A 21,021-nucleotide genomic window follows, 5' to 3' on the forward strand; every position below is an offset into this window, starting at 1 on the left:
ATAAGGTGGCAGCTCAGAGAGGAGATATATATATATATATATATATATATATATATATATATATATATATATATAGTTAGAAAGTTCCTCGGTGGCAAGGCCCCGGGGGTGGACGAGGTCCGCCCGGAGTTCCTTAAGGCTCTGGATGCTGTGGGGCTGTCTTGGTTGACAAGACTCTGCAGCATCGCGTGGACATCGGGGGCGGTACATCTGGATTGGCAGACCGGGGTGGTGGTCCCTCTCTTTAAGAAGGGGGACTGGAGGGTGTGTTCCAACCATCGTGGGATCACACTCCTCAGCCTTCCCGGTAAGGTTTATTCAGGTGTACTAGAGAGGAGGCTACGCCGGATAGTCGAACCTCAGATTCAAGAGGAACACTGTGGTTTTCGTCCTGGTCGTGGAACTGTGGACCAGCTCTATACTCTCGGCAGGGTTCTTGAGGGTGCATGGGAGTTTGCCCAACCAGTCTACATGTGCTTTGTGCACTTGGAAAAGGCATTCGACCGTGTCCCTCGGGAAGTCCTGTGGGGAGTGCCCAGAGAGTATGGAGTATCGGACTGTCTTATTGTGGCAGTCTGCTCCCTGTATGATCAGTGCCAGAGCTTGGTCCGCATTGCCGGTAGTAAGTCGAACACATTTCCTTTCTATAGCACACTGTATAAATAAAACAAGCAAAATAAAATAGCAAAAATAGAAAAATTGATTATAGAGGCATAGAGGTATAGAGAAGTCTGAAACAATAAAAAAAACAAAAAAACAATGGAAATACAATGATGTGTCTTTAAATATACATCGAGAGAAGCCAAATGAGGTGGTTCGGGCATCTCGTCAGGATGCAACCCAAACGCCTCCATAGAGAGGTGTTTTGGGGAAGTCTGACCGGTAGGAGGCCACGGGGAAGACCCAGGACACGCTGGGAAGACTATGTCTCCTGGCTGGCCTGGGAACGCCTCGGGATCCCCCGGAAAGAGCTGGACTAAGTCCCTGCTTTGGCTGCTGCCCCCGCAACCCGACCACGGATAAGCCGAAGAAAATGGATGGATGAATATTTGCTTTTTATTAGGATAGTTAATTACAAATGACATCATGACATCACCATATTACCATACTGAAAGAATATTAAGAATAATATTGGTTGTTGTATATACCGTATTTTTCGGAGTATAAGTCGCTCCAGAGTATAAGTCGCACCCGCCGAAAATGCATAATAAAGCAAGAAAAAAACACATACAAGTCGCACTGGAGTATAAGTCGCATTTTTGGGGGAAATTGATTTGATAAAACCCAACACCAAGAATAGACATTTGAAAGGCAATTTAAAATAAATAAAGAATAGTGAACAACAGGCTGAATAAGTGTATGTTATATGACGCATATATAACCAACTGATAAGGTGCCTGGTATGTTAACGTAACACATTATGGTAAGAGTCATTCAAATAATTATAACACATAGAACATACTATATGTTTACCAAACAATCTGTCACTCCTAATCGCTAAATCCCATGAAATCTTATACGTCTAGTCTCTTACGGTAATGTGTTAATAATTTCACACATAAGTCACACCTCCGGTCAAACTATGAAAAAAACTGCTACTTATAGTCCGAAAAATACAGTACTTGAAGGTTCCAATAGTTGATTGTTGTTGTTATTTATGAAAATATTTATAAGCACCGTATTGTTTGTTTTGATCTACTGGGAGGTCATAGAACACTTCTGTTTTTTAAAAATGTTTATTTATAGTTATCTCTTGTAGCTCATACTATCATTTAAATAATGCACAAAAAATGTGGAAACACCTTGATTTTAAATAGCTTGATAGCACTTTGAAACACTTTTCGATACTGCAGTGAATTTAACAGTACCTAAGTCCAGTTTTAATTTTATCCATCCATCCATCCATCTTCTTCCGCTTATCCGAGGTCGGGTCGCGGGGGCAACAGCCTAAGCAGGGAAGCCCAGACTTCCCTTTCTCCAGCCACTTCGTCTAGCTCTTCCCGGGGGATCCCGAGGCGTTCCCAGGCGAGCCGGGAGACATAGTCTTCCCAACGTGTCCTGGGTCTTCCCCGTGGCCTCCTACCGATTGGACGTGCCCTAAACACCTCCCTAGGGAGGCGTTCGGGTGGCATCCTGACCAGATGCCCGAACCACCTCATCTGGCTCCTCTCTCTGTGAAGGAGCAGCGGCTTTACTTTGAGTTCCTCCCGGATGGCAGAGCTTCTCACCCTATCTCTAAGGGAGAGCCCCGCCACCCGGCGGAGGAAACTCATTTCGGCCGCTTGTCCCCGTGATCTTATCCTTTCGGTCATGACCCAAAGCTCATGACCATAGGTGAGGGTGGGAACATAGATCGATCGGTAAATTGAGAGCTTTGCCTTCCGGCTCAGCTCCTTCTTTACCACAACGGATCGGTACAACGTCCGCATTACTGAAGACGCCGCACCGATCCGCCTGTCGATCTCACGATCCACTCTTCCCCCACTCGTGAACAAGACTCCTAGGTACTTGAACTCCTCCACTTGGGGCAGGGTCTCCTCCCCAACCCGGAGATGGCACTCCACCCTTTTCCGGGCGAGAACCATGGACTCGGACTTGGAGGTGCTGATTCTCATTCCGGTCGCTTCACACCCGGCTTTTATTCAGTTTTTATTTTACTTTTTTTTAATTGCCATGTCATAAAGTATAAAAAATTGGGGAAATTCATAGGTATCAGTATCAACTACTGAAATTCTGGTATCGTGACAATACTATTATGAAGTAAAAAATGTATGATAAAAAAAAGGTTCTACTGTACACTGGGAGGCAATTGAGAACCCGAGGACCACCGCGTACAGCGGATGTGTTGGGAGGATGTTCCAAGATGGGGAATAGTAGGGAGCCGAGGACCTCAGTAAACCATCTATGTATTTTTGTTTCAGCCTTTTTGGGGGGACAAAGTTGCAAATGAGAACTGTTTATTTGTGTGGATCCCGATTAGCTGTTCTATTGCTGCATACATGTAGCATACACGCTAACATACGAAAAAACGTTCCATCAAACGACCCCAATGAATCAGACTTAAAGGGGAACATTATCACAATTTCAGAGGGGTTAAAACCAATAAAAAGCAGTTCCCAGTGGCTTATTTTATTTTTGGAATTTTTTTTTCAAAGTTTTACCCATCATGGAATATCCCCAAAAAAGGCTTTAAAGTGGCTGATTTTCGCACCGTCCATTTTCCTGTGACGTGACATAGTGACGCCAATTCAAACAAACATGGCGGATAGCACAGCAAGATATAGCGACATTAGCTCGGATTCAGACTCGGATTTCAGCGGCTTAAGCGATTCAACAGATTACGCATGTATTGAAATGGATGGTTGGAGTGTGGAGGCAGATAGCCAAAACGAAATTGAAGAAGAAACTGAAGCTCTTGTGCGAATAGCTATTGAAGCTATTCGGCGATCGCCTTATAACCAACGATTGCATCTTTTGACCACTGGAGCAACTTACATCCGTCGATTGGTAAGTGTTTGTTTGGCATTAAATGTGGGTGGAGGGAAAATATAGCTACAAATGGACATACAGCTAGAGTAAATAGCATGTTAGCATCGATTAGCTGGCAGTCATGCCGCGACCAAATATGTCTGATTAGCACATAACTCAATAACATCAACATTTATCGTTGGAAATGCATCTGCCTTGAGTGTCGCAGGATATCCACACATCTCTGTGCCATGTCTGTCGTAGCATCGCCGGTAAAATGTGCGGACCAAACGAGGGAATTTCGCATCTTTTGACACTAGTGCAACTTAAATCCGTCGATTGGTATGTGTTTGTTTGGAATTAAATGTGGGTGGAGGGAAAGGCTGGATGCAAATATAGCTACAAATGAGGCATAACGATGCAATATGTACATACAGCTAGCCTAAATAGCATGTTAGCATCAATTAGCATGCCGTGCTAATCGATGCACACTCCACGTAAGTCAACTTGAATCCGTCCCTGATCGTGTTGTTACACCCTGCGACAACACACCGACGAGGCATGATGTCTCCAAGCTACGGAAAACAGTTGAAAAAACGGAAAATAACAGACCTACGTTGACTTGTGTGTGTAATGTGTTTGAGAAAATGGTGGATTGCTTCCCATTGTGACGTCACGGGTGAAAGGTCATTGCTCCGACAGCGAACAGTTGAAAGGCGTTTAGATCGCCAAATTCACCCTTTTCGAGTTCGGAAATCGGTTGAAAAAACATATGGTCTTTTTTCTGCAACATCAAGGTACATATTGACGCTTACATAGGTCTGGTGATAATGATAGAAGTTCCTAGCCCTAGTTAGAGACACTCCAAGTATTGCCCACTACAATACTTAAGCAAGCGCTGTAGTTATTGCAAGTGTTTAGAAAAAATAAATCTTTACCTGAGACAATAAGGCGGGCACTATTGCTTTGTCGGGTCTCTCCTGTGTACCGATGGCGTGTCATACACCTGTAGTTGTACAGCCCATCCTCCATTTGGACGTCTAGGATGTAAAGGGCTCCCGTGGATGTGATAAGAAACCGTGACACTGGAAAAACACAAATGAAGTGAGTGTTAGCATTTACAGCAAGACAAACAAGAACATAATGTATCATCAACACATGGTAGAGGGGATGTTTTGCATTGCCTGAGTCACGGTCCGGGCGCACACTAGTGCGCATTCATCTGTGCGCTGCGCAGGGCGCACATCCAAGCGCATTCCTGCGCGCGCCACTGCGGCAGCAGCAGGCAGCTGCTTTCCATCAGTACTTTACACACCTGTCGCTGATGAGCCTTCGGGGCTTTTTAAGCCAGTGCAAACCTGCGTTCCGGGCCAGAACGTAGCGACCAGTTCAGTATAGTAAGCCGACGTATCTGGCTCTATGCGCCCTCTCTCTCTCTGTGTTTTCTCCCCCTCCATGTTCATTCGTCTCGTGTCTCCTTGTCGCCTTCCAGCAGCATTCCTTCGTTCCTGCGTCACGAGCTGTGTGTCTCGTCTCCCCGTATTCCCTCTTGTTCCCTAGCTGCCTCTTGGACCTCGACCTCCCGCCTGGACACGGACTTTTGATGCCTCGCTATTGCCCCTCTTGGACTTCCGCTTCTCACTCAACACTCCTTGTAACACTCCTCAGTTAATCTCCATACATAGTCACACCATACACATTTTTGATTAGTTTACACACTGCATTTCTTATTATACATATTAATAAGTATAGAGCTAAACAACATCCCTGCTGTCTGTGCCGTCCTATTACGATACCGATCACCCATGAGTGACATCAGCCAACACAGATCACATGTAATAATTGTAAATTCTTCAAATGTATTAATGGGCAGCGCTATTGCCAATTTAACAGTATCAAGACAATATTTAAACTAGTTATTTATTCTGTTTTATTACATACAATTGTTGTATAAAAAACAAAGTCAATGGCACACAATAACTAAAAAACACAAAAACTGTTGTCTACTACTTTTTTTTAAATCAGCACTTAGTTTTTTCCCCTCAAAATTGTGTGTTCAGGGATTTGCTCTCTGAGTTGTTTAACATTAACAAACACAACAACAACAACAACAACAAAAAAACATATTTTCAGAAAATAACATCATACTGATACCACTGTTGGTATCGACACCACCAATGTATGGATCGATCCGCCCTTCTCTTACGTGTTGTGTACTGACTGCGACAATGCTGACCCATCAACAGTTGTTGTTACATTATCCTCCCTCTAAATTGTATTAATCTACTCGTTGATTTCCTGTTAATAATGGCTTAGTTTTGCTGTTACACGCTTCCATCGACACTTCTTTGACTTTATTTAGCACTTATTTATTGGTGTAGTTTAAAGCGAGCTTAGCGATGTAATAATAATAATACTGGATTATGATACTAGGGAATACAGTTTATTTACTGCAATGGAGATGATTTTATCAGTTCAAGGGAGCTGCTCCACACTGTGTGTGGAGACACATAATTGGCTGATAACCACTTGTCAGCTGAGAGACTTAAGAACAATAATAAATAATAAAAAAGTATCGGCCAGAAGGGATCGGCATTTGTAACCAGCATTAAAAGGCATTTTTCTGGCTGGCTGAAATGTTGTGTAAATTCTTTTATAACATGTTCTGGTCGAGTCCTCAATTACAGAATGATTAGCAAGCTCAACATTACATTTTATTAAGTAATAGAGAAAGTTAAAACATATGAAGACCATTAACTTGTACAACATGTAATGTACAGAATATCAAAAGCATTTATTCAGGTAGGTACCTATATGCGATTAATAGCGATTACTTTTGAGTTAACTATGAATGATATGCGATTAATTTTAATCGTTTTTAACACAAACACACAAAAGTACCCTCAAGTATCAAATTTCCACATACCGCTAATCAATACTGTACGATTCAAATGAGGAAGGTACTTGGCGAAAAAAAAAATCTGTATTCTGGTAAATATGGCCTAACGCTAACGAAATAAATGCAAAATAAAATTTGGCATTTAAATGATAATACAACCATTTAAAAATGGGTTACAAGGCTCCTAATTTGGCTGACTTTATGCAATACAATATTGGGTCATTTCCCGCTGTAAAATTTTGTCAAAACTATTATTTGTCTACTTCCAAAATTACTGGTATAATCTTGTTACTTTCTGTTGTAACATGTTCCGAGCTAAACTTCTGTTAAAATGTAATAAGTACATATTCTTCCTATGTTTGTATACTTTACATTAGTTTTGGGTGACACTACAAATTTGGGTATTGATCCAATACCAAGTAGTTACAGGGTCAATATTGGTCATACCAATGATGATGCTGATACTCCAAATTTTCAAAATCATTGTTATAATCTGGCAATTATAATCAGACAAAAATTCAGGATGGCGATGTAATATCAATTAAATGTTCTGATTATTTCCTTATTTTTTTATTACAGACACATTTAGAAAATAAAGTAAAATTAACCAATGAAATAAAGTAAAAAATAATTTAACATAAGGACAAATATTATTATCTGTCATTTAAAATCTTTTTTTTTTGTCCTCAAAGCCCTCTTGGGTCCCAGGAAGTATTCCCTGAGTTTGTAAACAATACCAAAAATATTTGATCTAATCACTGCAGTATTGACTATATACCGATGCTCAAAATCAATCAATCATTTTTTTATAATCACAAATGTATCTCTTAATCACAAGTGTCTCAAAGGGCTGCACAAACCACCATGACATCCTCGCCTCCGATCCCACATCAGGTCAAGAAGAAAATCTCAAACCAATGGCAAAATGAGAAACCTTAAAGGGGACCTCTTCCCCCATAAGGCTCCACTTATGAAAATGCACCCCCATTCATAGAGGAGTAGTCCACTCCGGCTCCCGACTTCATATTGTGAGAGTCTAGTCCATAGGGAGGCCAGCAGGGGATCCTCTTGAATGCAGACAACTCAGCAGCGCCTAGATACTTTACTACTTGGTATGGTTATTGTGAATATTTGTATTGATCTTTACAGTAACCATACATTACATTCAAGAGCAGAGGTGTCAAACCCATTTTAGATGGGGGGCCACATAGAGAGAAAAATCTACTCCCAAGTGGGCAGGACTGGTAAAATCACGGCACAATAACTTAGAAATAAAGACAACTTCAGATTGTTTTCTTTGTTTGAAAATAGATCAAACACATTCTGAAAATGTACAAATCATAATGTTGTTGGTTTTTTTTTTTTTATACTTAAATGTTGCGGTTGATAGTATTCTACCTGGTATTGGATCAATACCTGTAATTTAATATCAAAATTAAATTACAGGTTTTTGTTAAAGTAGTTTGATAATTTTTCACAGCTGGTAGACTAACATCATGGTTTTTTTGTTGTTGTTTTTTTAACATATGTAGGATCCTCTCCAAAGATACAAAGAATTGCTATTGTGACATCGAGTGGAGACGTTTAGAACAGCCTTTTCTTTCATTCATTCAAAAAATTCCAGCTAGTTTTTATACTTAACAAACTTATCCCGCGGGCTGGATAAAACCTGTCCGCAGGTCTAAACCGTCCCTCGGGCCTTACGTTTGAGACACCTCTTCTAGAGCTATCCTCGTCCTCAAGTGATAATGACACATATTTTAAACTTACTTGCTTTAAACTTACTTAAAACTTAAACGTACTTCATTTGCCGTCTTGGCAAATTAAGTAAGTCTTGAGGACACCTCCGTTCGCTTGTCGCTGTCAAATTCGAGGGATGCACAGAGGGAACGTGTCATCGACAGGCATTATCACGATATGACAATAGTGTCAAAAGCTCTATCGTCGGCCACAGTGGTTCTCAAATGGGGGTACGCGTACTCTTGGGGGTACTTGAAGGTATGCCAAGGGGTACGTGAGATTAAAAAAAAAAAATTCTAAAAATAGCAACAGTTCAAAAATAATTTATAAATATATTTATTGAATAATACTTCAACAAAATATGAATGTAAGTTCATAAACTGTGAAAAGAAATGCAAAAATGCAATATTCAGTGTTGACAGCTGGATTTTTGTGTGGACATGTTCCATAAATATTGATGTTAAAGATTTCTTTTTTTGTGAAGAAATGTTTAGAATTAAGTTGATGAATCCAGATGGATCTCTATTACAATCCCCAAAGAGGGCACTTTAAGTTGATGATTACTTCTATGTGTATAAATCCTTATTTAGAATTGAATCACTTGTTTATTTTTCAACAAGTTTTTAGTTATTTGTATATAACTTAGATTTATAACGCGCTTTTCTAAACACTCAAAGCGCTCACAGAGAAGTGGGACTCAACATTCATTCACACCTGGTGGTGGTAAGCTATATCAGTTCAAGAAAGACCCCTACAAATGAGCAATAGTTTGCACTGTTATACAATTTAATAAATAAGAAACTGATGACATAGTGCTGTATTTTACTTCTGTATCTCTTTTTTTCAACCAAAAATGCTTTGCTCTGATTAGGGGGTACTTGAATCAAAAAAAATTTCACAGGGGGTACATCACTGAAAAAAGGTTGAGAACCACTGGTCTGCCACATGTGTAGACTTGTAACGTACATGGTCAATATCGTGCAACCCTACCCATCCTTAACTGGGACTTGATGAGTTTCTCCACTTCCAACAAGTGCAGAGTACAAGAAGGCCATTTCAACCACAGTTGACCAATGTGAAGTGAAGTGAATTACATTTATATAGCGCTTTTTCTCTAGTGACTCAAAGCGCTTTACATAGTGAAACCCAACATCTAAGTTACATTTAAACCAGTGTGGGTGGCACTGGGAGCAGGTGGGTAAAGTGTCTTCCCCATGGACACAACGGCAGTAACTAGGATGGCGGAAGCGGGGATTGAACCTGCAACCCTCAAGTTGCTGGCACGGCCACTCGACCAACCGAGCTCTACTGCCCCAAATATCACGTAAAGGCAACAATCACATCCCGCTGTACTGGAAAGCATGCTTTTATCGTTGGACGAACACAGAATGTTCAATAGTGAAAGTCTCGAAGCAAATATTTGCTAGCCAATGGCAGTTATTTACTGCAGCGCGTTCAGCTCTGATGCGCCGTGTCATGTGCGAGAGTAACACTGTTCGTTATGATGTAGCTCATTTCTCTCTCTATCTCTCTCTCTCTCTGTCTCTCTCTCTCTCTCTCTCTCTCTCTCGCTCTTCCTTTCTCTGGAGGGAAAGTCTCTCTCAGTTCTCACATTGCTTTTGCTCCCGACCGACGCACGGGGGACGGCGGATCACAGATAGCTTTGATAAGGCGAGGCTTCGCCGGTCACTCGTGCTAATATCATGCTGATGTTATGCTAATGTAAATGAGCAGGTGGGAGCGCAGAGGTAGTCAGCGTTTACAAGGAGTAATAAGCGATGGCGGTACATTTTATATGGCACAGATGCTGCTGCAATCTGTCTGGTTGAAGATCGATTGGGGGCCCCGGCGCTGTGGCGGATTGTGGCAATATTAGAAAGGATGTCATGTTGCAGACTTGGGCCCGTAGGGAACAACCCTCCGTACATGACGGGAGATTTAATACATGTTACATACAAAAGGTTTTTTTTTGAAAATATAAAATCATGTCAAACATCTGTGATGTTACAATAGGTTCTTTTTGTCTTATTACTACCTACTAGTGTTGTACTGGTACTAAAATATATTTCAATACTTTTCTAAATAAAGGGGATCACATAAAGAGGCGAATAATACGATTTATTAGTATCGCTGTACTATACCGATACTGGTATACCGTACACCCCTACTACCTACTGTCAGCAAGTTATGTAATCGTTGCCAGTTAGTTAGCAAAATAACTCAAAAAGTTATAAGCGGATTTTCATGACATTCTCAGGAAATGTCCAAAATGGGATGAGGAACAGCTGATTCTATTTTGATAGTGGTCCAGATCAGAAGCATTTGAGTCTCACCTTAAAACTCATTTGTATACTCTAGCCTTTAAATATACCTCCTTTTTGGACCAGTTGATCTGCCGCTTCTTTTCTTTTTCTCCTCTGTCCCCCCTCCCTTGTGGAGGGGGTCCGGTCCGATGACCATGGATGAAGTACTGGCTGTCCAGAGTCGGGGCCCAGGATGGACCGCTCGCCTGTGTATCGGTTGGGGACATCTCTACGATGCTGATCCGACTCTGCTTGGGATGGTTTCCCGTGGACGGGACTCTCGCTGCTGTCTTGGATCCGCTTTGAACTGAACTCTCGATTGAACTTTCACAGTATCATGATAGACCCACTCGACATCCATTGCTTTGGGTCCCCATTTGAGGTCCTCTCCAAGGTTTCTCATAGTCATCATTGTCACTGGCGTCCCACTGGGTGTGAATTCTCCTTGCCCTTATGTGGATTCTTCCGAGGATGTCGTAGTCATAGTGGTTTGTGCAGTCCTTTGAGACATTTGTGATTTGGGGCTATATAAATAAATATTGATTGATTGATTTGTACCATGTCAGTTAACGTTGCAACTTACTGTAGATTAGAAGCTTCAACTACTGTGTGTTTGTATTGTGGCCTCGCCTCTACTCACAGAGACAAAGATGGGCATTCATTCCGCAACGGATAGCTCAAAAGGTTATGGCCACATTTTGATTCAAACATTCAGGATGTGTCAAATATGGGATAAGGAACAAGAGAATACATTTAATACTTTTTTTAAATATTGACTGTGGGGCTTGGCGGAAGTGTGCGTTGTCCTAGTACTTTATTGAGTAGGGATGTCCTGATTCATGTTTTTGGCCGTGGAAAATGATCCGATTTCATGTCCCAATCTGATTCCTGGCCAACCGATAATGGAACTGAAAATGTTTTATAGCAGGTAACAAAGTAAACAAAATAACATTTTTTTTTTACAAATCTTATCTTATCTAATATAGACCTTACAAACCCCGTTTCCAGAAGAGTTGGGAAATTGTGTTAGACGTAAATATAAACGGAATACAATGATTTGCAAATCATTTTCAACCCATATTCAAATGAATGCACTACAAAGACAACATATTTGATGTTCAAACTGATAAACACTTTTTTTTTGCAAATAATCAATAACTTTATAATTTGATGCCAGCAACACGTGACAAAGAAGTTGAGAAAGGCGGCAATCAATACGGATAAAGTTGAGGAATGCTCATCAAACACTTATTTGGAACATCCCACAGGTGTGCAGGCTAATTGGGAACAGGTGGGTGCAATGATTGGGTATAAAAACAGCTTCCATGAAATGCTAAGTAGTTCACAAACAAGGATGGAGCGAGGGGTCACCACTTTGTGAACAAATGCGTGGGCAAATTGTCAAACAGTTTAAGAACAACATTTCTCAACGGGCTATTGCACGAAATTTAGGAATTTTCCCATCTGCGGTCCATAATACCATCTAAAGGTTTAGAAAATCTGGAGAAATCACTGCACATAAGCGATGATATAATGGACCTTTGTTCCCTCAGGCGGTACTCCATCAAAAAGCGACATCAGTGTGTAAAGGATATCACCACATGGGCTCAGGAACACTTTAGAAAAGCACTGTCAGTAACTACAGTTTGTCGCTACATCTGTAAGTGCAAGTTAAAACTCTACTATGCAAAGCCAAAGCCATTTATCAACGTCTCTCAGAAACGCTGCCGGCTTTGCTGGGCCCGAGCTCATTTAAGATGGACTGATGCAAAGTAGAAAAGTGTTCTGTGGTCTGACGAGTCCACATTTCAAATTGTTTTTTGGAAACGGTGAACGTCGTGTCCTCTGGACCAAAGAGGAAAAGAAACATCAGGATTGTTCTAGATGCAAAGTTGAAAAGCCAGCATCTGTGATGGTATGGGAGTGTATTAATGGCCAAGGCATGGGTAATTTACACATCTGTGAAGGCACCATTAATGCTGAAAGGTACATACAGATTTTGGAGCAACATATGTTGTCATCCAAGCAACGTTATCATGGACGCCCTTGCTTATTTCAGCATGACAATGCCAAGTCACTTGTTACAACAGTAAAAGAGTTTGGGTACTAGACTGGCCTACCTGTAGTCCAGACCTGTCTCCCATTGAAAATGTGTGGCGCATTATGAAGCCTAAAATACCACAACAAAGACCCCGGACTGTTGAACAACTTAAGCTGTACATAAAACAAGAATGGGAAAGAATTCCACCTGAAAAGCTTCAAAAATGTGTCTCCTTAGTTCCCAAAGGTTTATTGAGTGTTGTTAAAAGAAAAGGTGATGAAACACAGTGGTGAACATGCCCTTTCTCAACTACTTTGGCACATGTTGCCACCATGAAATTCTAAGTTAATTATTATTTGCAAAAAAAAAAAAAAAAGTTTATGAGTTTGAACATCAAATATCTTGTCTTTGTAGTGCATTCAATTGAATATGGGTTAAAAAGGATTTGCAGATCATTGTATTCCGTTTATATTTACATCTAACACTATTTCCCAACTCATATGGAAACGGGGTTTGTACTAGTGTTTTTGTAAATGTGTGGTAATAAATGCTACACGCAGATTTTGTTTGAAGAAAATAAGGTTGTCAGTGCACAATAGCGAAACAAAAGCAAAAACTACTATTGGTATCATTTAAATCATTTGGGTTTTACCCTAAAAGCCTTTCTGTATACAGAGACTTACTTCCTGAGTTTGTCAACAATAACAAAAATGACCATAAAAAACAAAAACAAAAAGAACAAAACCGACTGTATTTTTGTTTATATACTGATAGTACACAAATTATTCATGGTATCGACATCGGGATAAATCACTCGATTGAAGCTTTAGCGGTTAGCTTCATGTGTCGTCCTGCTCGGTGTGTGTGTGTAGCACGCTTAGTCCAAGGTTTCCCGCAGCGCTTTGTTGCTAAGGTGGCCGCCTTAACAACAAAGAGCCGCCACCTAAGCTAAAGTCTTAACAAGTAGCGCCGTTTCGTTCTGCCTCTGTCTCTGTCAGTACTCTCTGTAGCACCCAGCATTGCCCCACCCACACAACCATCTGATTGGTTACACACAGACCGGTAACAGCCAATCAGCAATGCATATTTAGAGCAGTAACAGTGCTTATTCAGAGCGCATGGAGTCAGTTCTCCAGCTTCGTAATGAGCAGAAAGGTGTTTAGCAGGTAAACATCAGGCAGCGGACACTCCCCAAATGATAATAAACACCTCACAGTCAGCCACTAGTAACATCACTGTGAGCCCGTTGACGTTCTAGAAACATAAACGGCAGCTCAGCTCACACTCCTTGAGGTGAAAACTAATTAGCTTTTAGCGTAACCTTAGCTCATTTTGCGGTGTGTGTGGGGTGTGTGTTACGGACAGCAAAGCTCTGTCTGTTATTTCACTTTACCTTTTTCTGTGTTGATTGAGCTGAGTTGAAGGTGCAAAAAAGGACATTATGTTAAATGAAGCGTTTCCTGAAGCTGTCTCTGATAGTTGATATAATAATGTAAGTGCATCATAAAGCCTACATGAACTCCATGGTGTTCAGGGAGGAATAGTCTTGCCTATTGCTATTGTACTATTTTTTCAGCTATAGTTACATTAATCATTAGTGATGTAGCAGCCTAGTTTTGAATGCCAGGATCCCTGCTATCACATGTTGATAAAAATATAACATTTGAAGTGAAGTGAATTATATTTATATAGCGCTTTTCTCAAGTGACTCAAAGCGCTTTACATAGTGACACCAAATATCTAAGTTACATTTAAACCAGTGTGGGTGGCACTGGGAGCAGGTGGGTAAAGTGTCTTGCCCAAGGACACAACGGCAGTAACTAGGATGGCACAGGCGGGAATCGAACCTGCAACCCTCAAGTTGCTGACACGGCCACTCTACCAACATAATAAAAATCAACTACAGGCTTCCCAAATGCTGTTATAAATTAAGCATGATGAGTTGAACATATGTCAGCATGTAGCATAATGACATACTTAGTATCTCAGGTAACTAGGACAGTTTTCGTTTTTACTTTAGGGAAAAAAATATTGAGATATATATATCGTATATCGCCATTCAGCAAATGCAGCGGAAATCACATCCAAAAATTTTAGGCTTCTTCACGCGACGAACCCGGCCTACTTCACCACAGTCTGTAGTCTATTGGCCCCCAGGCTGTGTGGCGGCAGCGACGAGTTGGAGACGTGATGGCAACATGTCGAGTTACACAGATCCTTACACCCACCCACCCCCTTCGGCAGGAGAGACACCACCTTAACTAACACATTTTCTGGGGGAAACACTGCCTAGTCATTCCTTTTCTTCAAGTCCTCCAGTGATAATGTTACTTGGAAGATAATATGTTTTAACTCCACCATGGTGGTAAGGATAAGTATCTTAGAGGCGGCTACTGTGGATAGATGACGCTTGCTCTCAAACTCAAACTTGAAGAATTGGTAGAGAGGCAAACAGGAAGTGGAACAAAAATAAGAGCACAAGACAGAAAACAAACACTGAAAATAATGAAACATGATATTCAGTTTGACCAGCATGACAGGTCAATACACTATGTTTACTATTTTACTGTGTTTTGTATTTATTTCCGTCACAGCACTTGTTGATTAAAATGTCCACTCTCTGTTCTGAACACAGCTGCCCCTGATTATTGATCAATAGATCCTCTGATCACTAATCAAGCAAGGGTTTTTTTTCTCCACGGAAGGCACTGGTTTATTATTGCCAGTGTTTTCTGCATACATGTGGTGCTAGGTTTGCTTTTAACAAGCCTTCACGTTTTCACACACGTAGTCGATAACCTTGACTTTGTTGGTGCTGTGTAAATGTTTCCCTAATAAAAGGACCTTCTACCTTCTTGTCACCATACTTAACCCTCCCGGATTTTCTGGGAGATTCCCAAAATTCAGCGCCTCTCCCGAAAACCTCCCGGGACAAATTTTCTCCCGAAAATCTCCCGAAATTCAGGCGGAGCTGCAGGCCACGCCCCCACCAGCTCCATGCGGACCCGAATGACGTGTCGAGTTCTGGGTTTCTTATGTGGGTTTATTGTTAGGCAGTCTAATTAACGTCCTCCCAGCGCGGCAACAACACACAAGAACAGCAGTCACGTTTTCGTCGACCGTAAAGCAGTTCGTCTGCCATAAACAGCAATGTTGTGACACACTTAAACAGGACAATACTGCCATCTACTGTGCATGCATATGTGACAATAACATATACAGCTTTTAGAGCAGTGGTTCTCAACCTTTTTTCAGAGATGTAACCCGTGTGAATTTTTTTTTAATTCAAGTACCCCCTAATCAGAGCAAAGCGGTTTTGGTTGAAAAAAAAAGATAAATAAGTAAAATAAAGCACTATGTCATCAGTTTCTGATTTATTAAATTGTATAACAGTGCAAAATATTGGTGGTCTTTCTTGAACTATTTGGAAAAAAAGATATAAAAACAACTAAAAACTTGTTGAAAAATAAACAAGTGATTCAATTATAAATAAAGATTTCTACACAAACTGTGATGAGGTGGCGACTTGTCCAGGGAGTACACCGCCTTCCGCCCGACTGTAGCTGAGATAGGCACCAGCGCCCCCCGCGACCCCAAAGGGAATAAGCGGTAGAAAACGGATGGATGGACAGCTGTAAATATACTCCTCCCCTCCTAAACATGCCCCCAACAACACCCCTACCCCAACCACACCCCTCGCCCAACCCTCTACCACGCCACCAACCTCCCGAAATTGGAGGTCTCTAGGTTGGCCAGTATGCTTGACACCTACCGCCTCTGCATCCAGGGGTCATGCCACCATGTACAACGTGAATTTGTCATGACGGGGGCGTCGCAACCTGCTGGGTTTTCTTCTCCCGGGATGCAAATGGACTACTCTGGACCAGGCGTGAAGGTAGGAAAATTTTTAATTATTCACTATCAAAATAGGAACAAACATAAACTACATCGTGGAAAAAACACAAAACCGTGGCATGAAACAAACAACATAAACTATGGCTTGGAACAATCAAGACTTACTGTGGCATGAAAACCAGCAGCATGAACTATGGCATGAACAGAGCAGCGTGAACTAATCATGAAAGGAGCAAATATAGAGTAGCGTGAACTATGCATGAAAACTAGCAATGTTGCCACCCCGACTGACTGGCAAGGGCGGTCTAAATAGTCTCATGATTAGAGCCAGGCGAGCGTCCAAACACTAGCGGCAGGTGAAAATCATAAATTACCATGGCAACCAAAACTAACAAGCGTGCACCAAAAAACAGGAACTAATGGAGTTCAAAATAACAGAAAATAACAAAAACATTATCCAGACCACCGAACATGACAGACTTAGACTTAGACAAACTTTAAAGATCCACAAGGGGGAATTGTTTCACACAGTAGCTCAGTTACAAAGGATGGAAAGGATAAGGATGGAAAGGATGATGCGCACAAGGGCACATAAAGAGGGCGAAAACAAAAAGGTACAAAGTAGACTCAAAATGTACCATAACATTTATATTTCAAATGGCGGCATCTGGGCCAGAAGCCTCTGTATTAAAGGCCTACGGAAATGAGAATTTCTTATTTAAACGGGGATAGCAGGTCCATTCTATGTGTCATAGTTGATCATTTCGCGATATTGCCATATTTTTGCTGAAAGGATTTAGTATAGAACATCCAGGATAAAGTTTGCAACTTTTGGTGCTGACAAAAAAGCCCTGCCTTTCCCGCAGGGGGTGTCAAACTCAAATACAGAGTGGGCCAAAATTTTAAACGGAACAAAGCCGCGGGCCAAGGTTGAACAAATTAACCTTTTAATAGGGACCCAAACAAGTTTTGCATTTAATATTGAACAAGCAAGGCTTATATAACTTTAGTGACATGCAAAATCCAGTTTCAAATAATAATAATAATTAAAAAAATATCAATTGCATATCAAATAAAATTAAAAAAAAAATTGTCTGCCTTTTTTTCTATTTGCAATCTTCTGAGGTAAATATCAAATTGTTTTCACAGGCTAATAATACATTTGAAAATAAAATAACAATAATGAATGAACCAAACATACAAGCCTTGAAGTAGCAAGAGAAAATGCATGAATAAAACGTTAATTATTGGTCCGTTTGCTGGAAGTTTCCCGGAAGAGTTAGTGCTGCAAGGTGTTCTGGGTATTTGTTCTGTTGTGTTACTGTGCGGATGTTCACCCAAAATGTGTTTGTCATTCTTGTTTGGTGTGGGTTCGCAGTGTGGCGCATATTTATAACAGTGCTAAAGTTGTCTGTACGGCCACCTTCAGTGTGACCTGTATGGCTGTTGACCAAGTATGCCTTGCATTCACTTGTGCGTGTGTGTGTGTGTGTAAAAGCTACAAATACTATGTGACACGCTGTTAGTATGGAGGAAAAGCGGACGTGACAACAGGTTATAGAGAACGCTAAAGGCAGTGCCTTAAATGCACGCCCCCAATTTAGTTGTCCAGGTGGAAATCGGTAGAAATTCGGGAGAATGGTTGCCCCGGGAGATTTTCGGGAGGGGCACTGAACTTCGGGAGTCTACCGGGAAAATTAAGAGGGTTCGCAAGAATGAATATTTGCGGTGAATGTGGTGTTACAGCGGCACCGACGCTGTATAACACCGGCAGGACAGATTTGGCCCGCGGGCCAGAGTTTGACACCCATGCTTTACCGGAAGTCGCAGACGATGACATCGCAAGTGTGGGACTCCTCACATATTCACATTGATTTTAATGGGAGCCTCCAACAAAAACAGTTATTCGGACCGAGAAAACGACAATTTCCCCATAAATTTGAGCGAGGATGAACGATTCGTGTTTGAGGATATTGATAGCGACGGACTAGAAAAACAACCCCAAAAAACGCGATTGCATTGGGACGGATTCAGATGTTTTTAGACACATTTACTAGGATAATTCTGGGAAATCCGTAATATTTCTATTGTGTTGCTAGTGTTTTAGTGAGTTTAACAGTACCTGATAGTCGGAGGGGTTTGTCCACCGGTGTCTTGACGCCAATGTCTCAGCGAAATCGACGGCAGCTTTATGGACGGGGCAAGCTCAGCTGACCTCCGGTAAGAAGCGACTTTTTACCACAATTTTCTCACCGAAACCTGCTGGTTGACATTCGGTCGGGATTCATGTTGGCTTGACCGCGCTCTGATCCATACTAAAGTTTCACCTCCGGGAATTTTAAACAAGGAATCACTGTGTGTTTGCGTGGCTAAAGTCTAAAGCTTCCCAACTCCATCTTTATACTTTGACTTCTCCAATATTAATTGAACAAATTGCAAAAGATTCAGCAAAACAGATGTCCAAAATACTGTGTAATTATGCCGTTAAAGCAGACGACTTTTAGCTGTGTGTGTGTGTGCAGCGCTCATATTTCCTAAAAACCCGTGACGTCTTGCGTACACGTCATCATTACATGACGTTTTCAAGACGAAACTCCCGGGAAATTTAAAATTGCGATTTAGTAAACTAAAAAGGCCATATTGGCATGTGTTGCAATGTTAATATTTCATCATTGATATATAAACTAGGCTTCACGGTGGCAGAGGGGTTAGTGCGTCTGCCTCACAATACGAAGGTCCTGCAGTCCTGGGTTCAAATCCAGGCTCGGGATCTTTCTGTGTGGAGTTTGCATGTTCTCCCCGTGAATGCGTGGGTTCCCTCCGGGTACTCCGGCTTCCTCCCACCTCCAAAGACATGCACCTGGGGATAGGTTGATTGGCAACACTAAATTGGCCCTAGTGTGTGAATGTGAGTGAGAATGTTGTCTGTCTATCTGTGTTGGCCCTGCGATGAGATGGCGACTTGTCCAGGGTGTACCCCGCCTTCCGCCCGATTGTAGCTGAGATAGGCGCCAGCGCCCCCCGCGACCCCAAAAGGGAAAAAGCGGTAGAAAATGGATGGATGGATATATAAACTATTAGACTGTGTGGTGGGTAGCAGTGGGTTTCAGTAGGCCTTTAAGTGTCTGCATGGCATGTATTTTTTCTCAGTATTGGTTCATGTTAGCAGACAATTATAGTATTGTCCAGGAAAAAACATAATACAGTAGATACATAACAGGAGAACATGGTGAGCTGGAAGTGTTGATGGTGACAGAGTAATAAATAGACAGTGAGGACACCACTGTCAGCAAAGGATCTAATTGGAAAGCTCAAAGGGGGTTGTGATATCCTGAAGCGCCTTTTTTTTTTCCAGTTTGCGGACACGACCTAATGTGCATCTAAGCATGAGGTAAATATGATAAAATTAGAAAGGTTCAGTAACAATCTACAATGCAAATAGTCATGAAAATAAAGAAAACATATTAAATGAGAAGGTGTGTCCAAACCTGTTTGGCCTGTACTGTATATAGATCATTTTAAATCTATTTAGAAAAAGGAATATAAACAGGTGTTAATGGTTTCTTGTCTATATGTGTCATGTGTTTGGCTGATAAAAAATGATTAACAATAAATTAAAAAAAGGGTGTTTACAAGATTTTATTTAAGAAACTGTGATTGATTGCATATTTTTTATTTGTAGCACAATTTGCTATCCTTCTCTCCAGAACCTCCTGATTGCAGGCGTACAATCAATACGTGTCCTTGTGAGCCCGGGGTGTTTTTCATCATGCTGTGTGTGCGTGTACTGCTTGCAGCCCCCTCCCAACTACTCATTTGTGTGTCCGTGTATTTGTCTTTTCGGTGTGTGCTTTGTGCATACAAGTGAGCACAAATGCATTTATGCAGCACAGACTGCATGGAGGAACGGTCAATAATAACGACTGGAGGCACGTCGCTACGTTTTCCACCGCTCCTCTCTGCTCCACCTGCTGCATACTAACACTGTCTGCTGTGCGTGTGTGTGTGTTCTTGTATTTCTGCCCTTCTTGAGACATCAACAGTACCTTCCATATGAGGACCGGTGAACAAGTTAGGACCTAAATCATGGTCCCAATACGGAAAACCATTGTATCAAATAGATAATGTCTCATTTGCACCCCTGGTGGTGAACTCTATCAAAATAAGGGTGGTCCCAAAAAGGAGGGATTTTTCAAATGGACTCTGTGTTGGGCTTAAAAGTGCTACCCTTCTGGTCAACATATGAAATAACAAGTACCGTATTTTTCAGACCATAAGTCGCAGTTTTTTTTCCATAGTTTGGTCAGGGGTGCGACTTATACTAAGGAGAGACTTATGTGTGAAATTATTAACACATTACCGTACAATATCAAATAATATTTTTTAGCTCATTCACGTAAGAGACTAGACGTATAAGATTTCATGGGATTTAGCGATTAGGAGTGACAGATTGTTTGGTAAACGTATAGCATGTTCTATATGTTATAGTTATTTGAATGACTCTTACCATAATATGTTACGTTAACATACCAGGCACCTTCTCAGTTGGTTATTTATGCATCATATAACGTACACTTATTCAGCCTGTTGTTCACTATTCTTTATTTATTTTAAATTGCCTTTCAAATGTCTATTCTTGGTGTTGGGTTTTATGAAATAAATTTCCCCCAAAAATGCGACTTATACATGGTTTTTTCCTTCTTTATTATGCATTT

General features: G+C 41.2%; 1 protein-coding gene across 2 annotated transcripts in view; it reads right to left on the minus strand.

The window, feature by feature from the left end:
* The window catches only part of dscama (Down syndrome cell adhesion molecule a), a 349,961-nt gene that overhangs the window by 118,818 nt on the left and 210,122 nt on the right, over nt 1-21,021 (minus strand). For both annotated transcript variants that reach the window (XM_061898103.1, XM_061898104.1), the window contains exon 4: nt 4,407-4,553. In XM_061898103.1, coding sequence (XP_061754087.1) covers nt 4,407-4,553 — 147 coding nt within the window. The remainder of the gene's footprint in view (nt 1-4,406; nt 4,554-21,021) is intronic.

Source organism: Nerophis ophidion, linkage group LG04 (assembly GCF_033978795.1).
Source record: "Nerophis ophidion isolate RoL-2023_Sa linkage group LG04, RoL_Noph_v1.0, whole genome shotgun sequence".
Taxonomy (NCBI): Eukaryota; Metazoa; Chordata; class Actinopteri; order Syngnathiformes; family Syngnathidae; genus Nerophis; species Nerophis ophidion.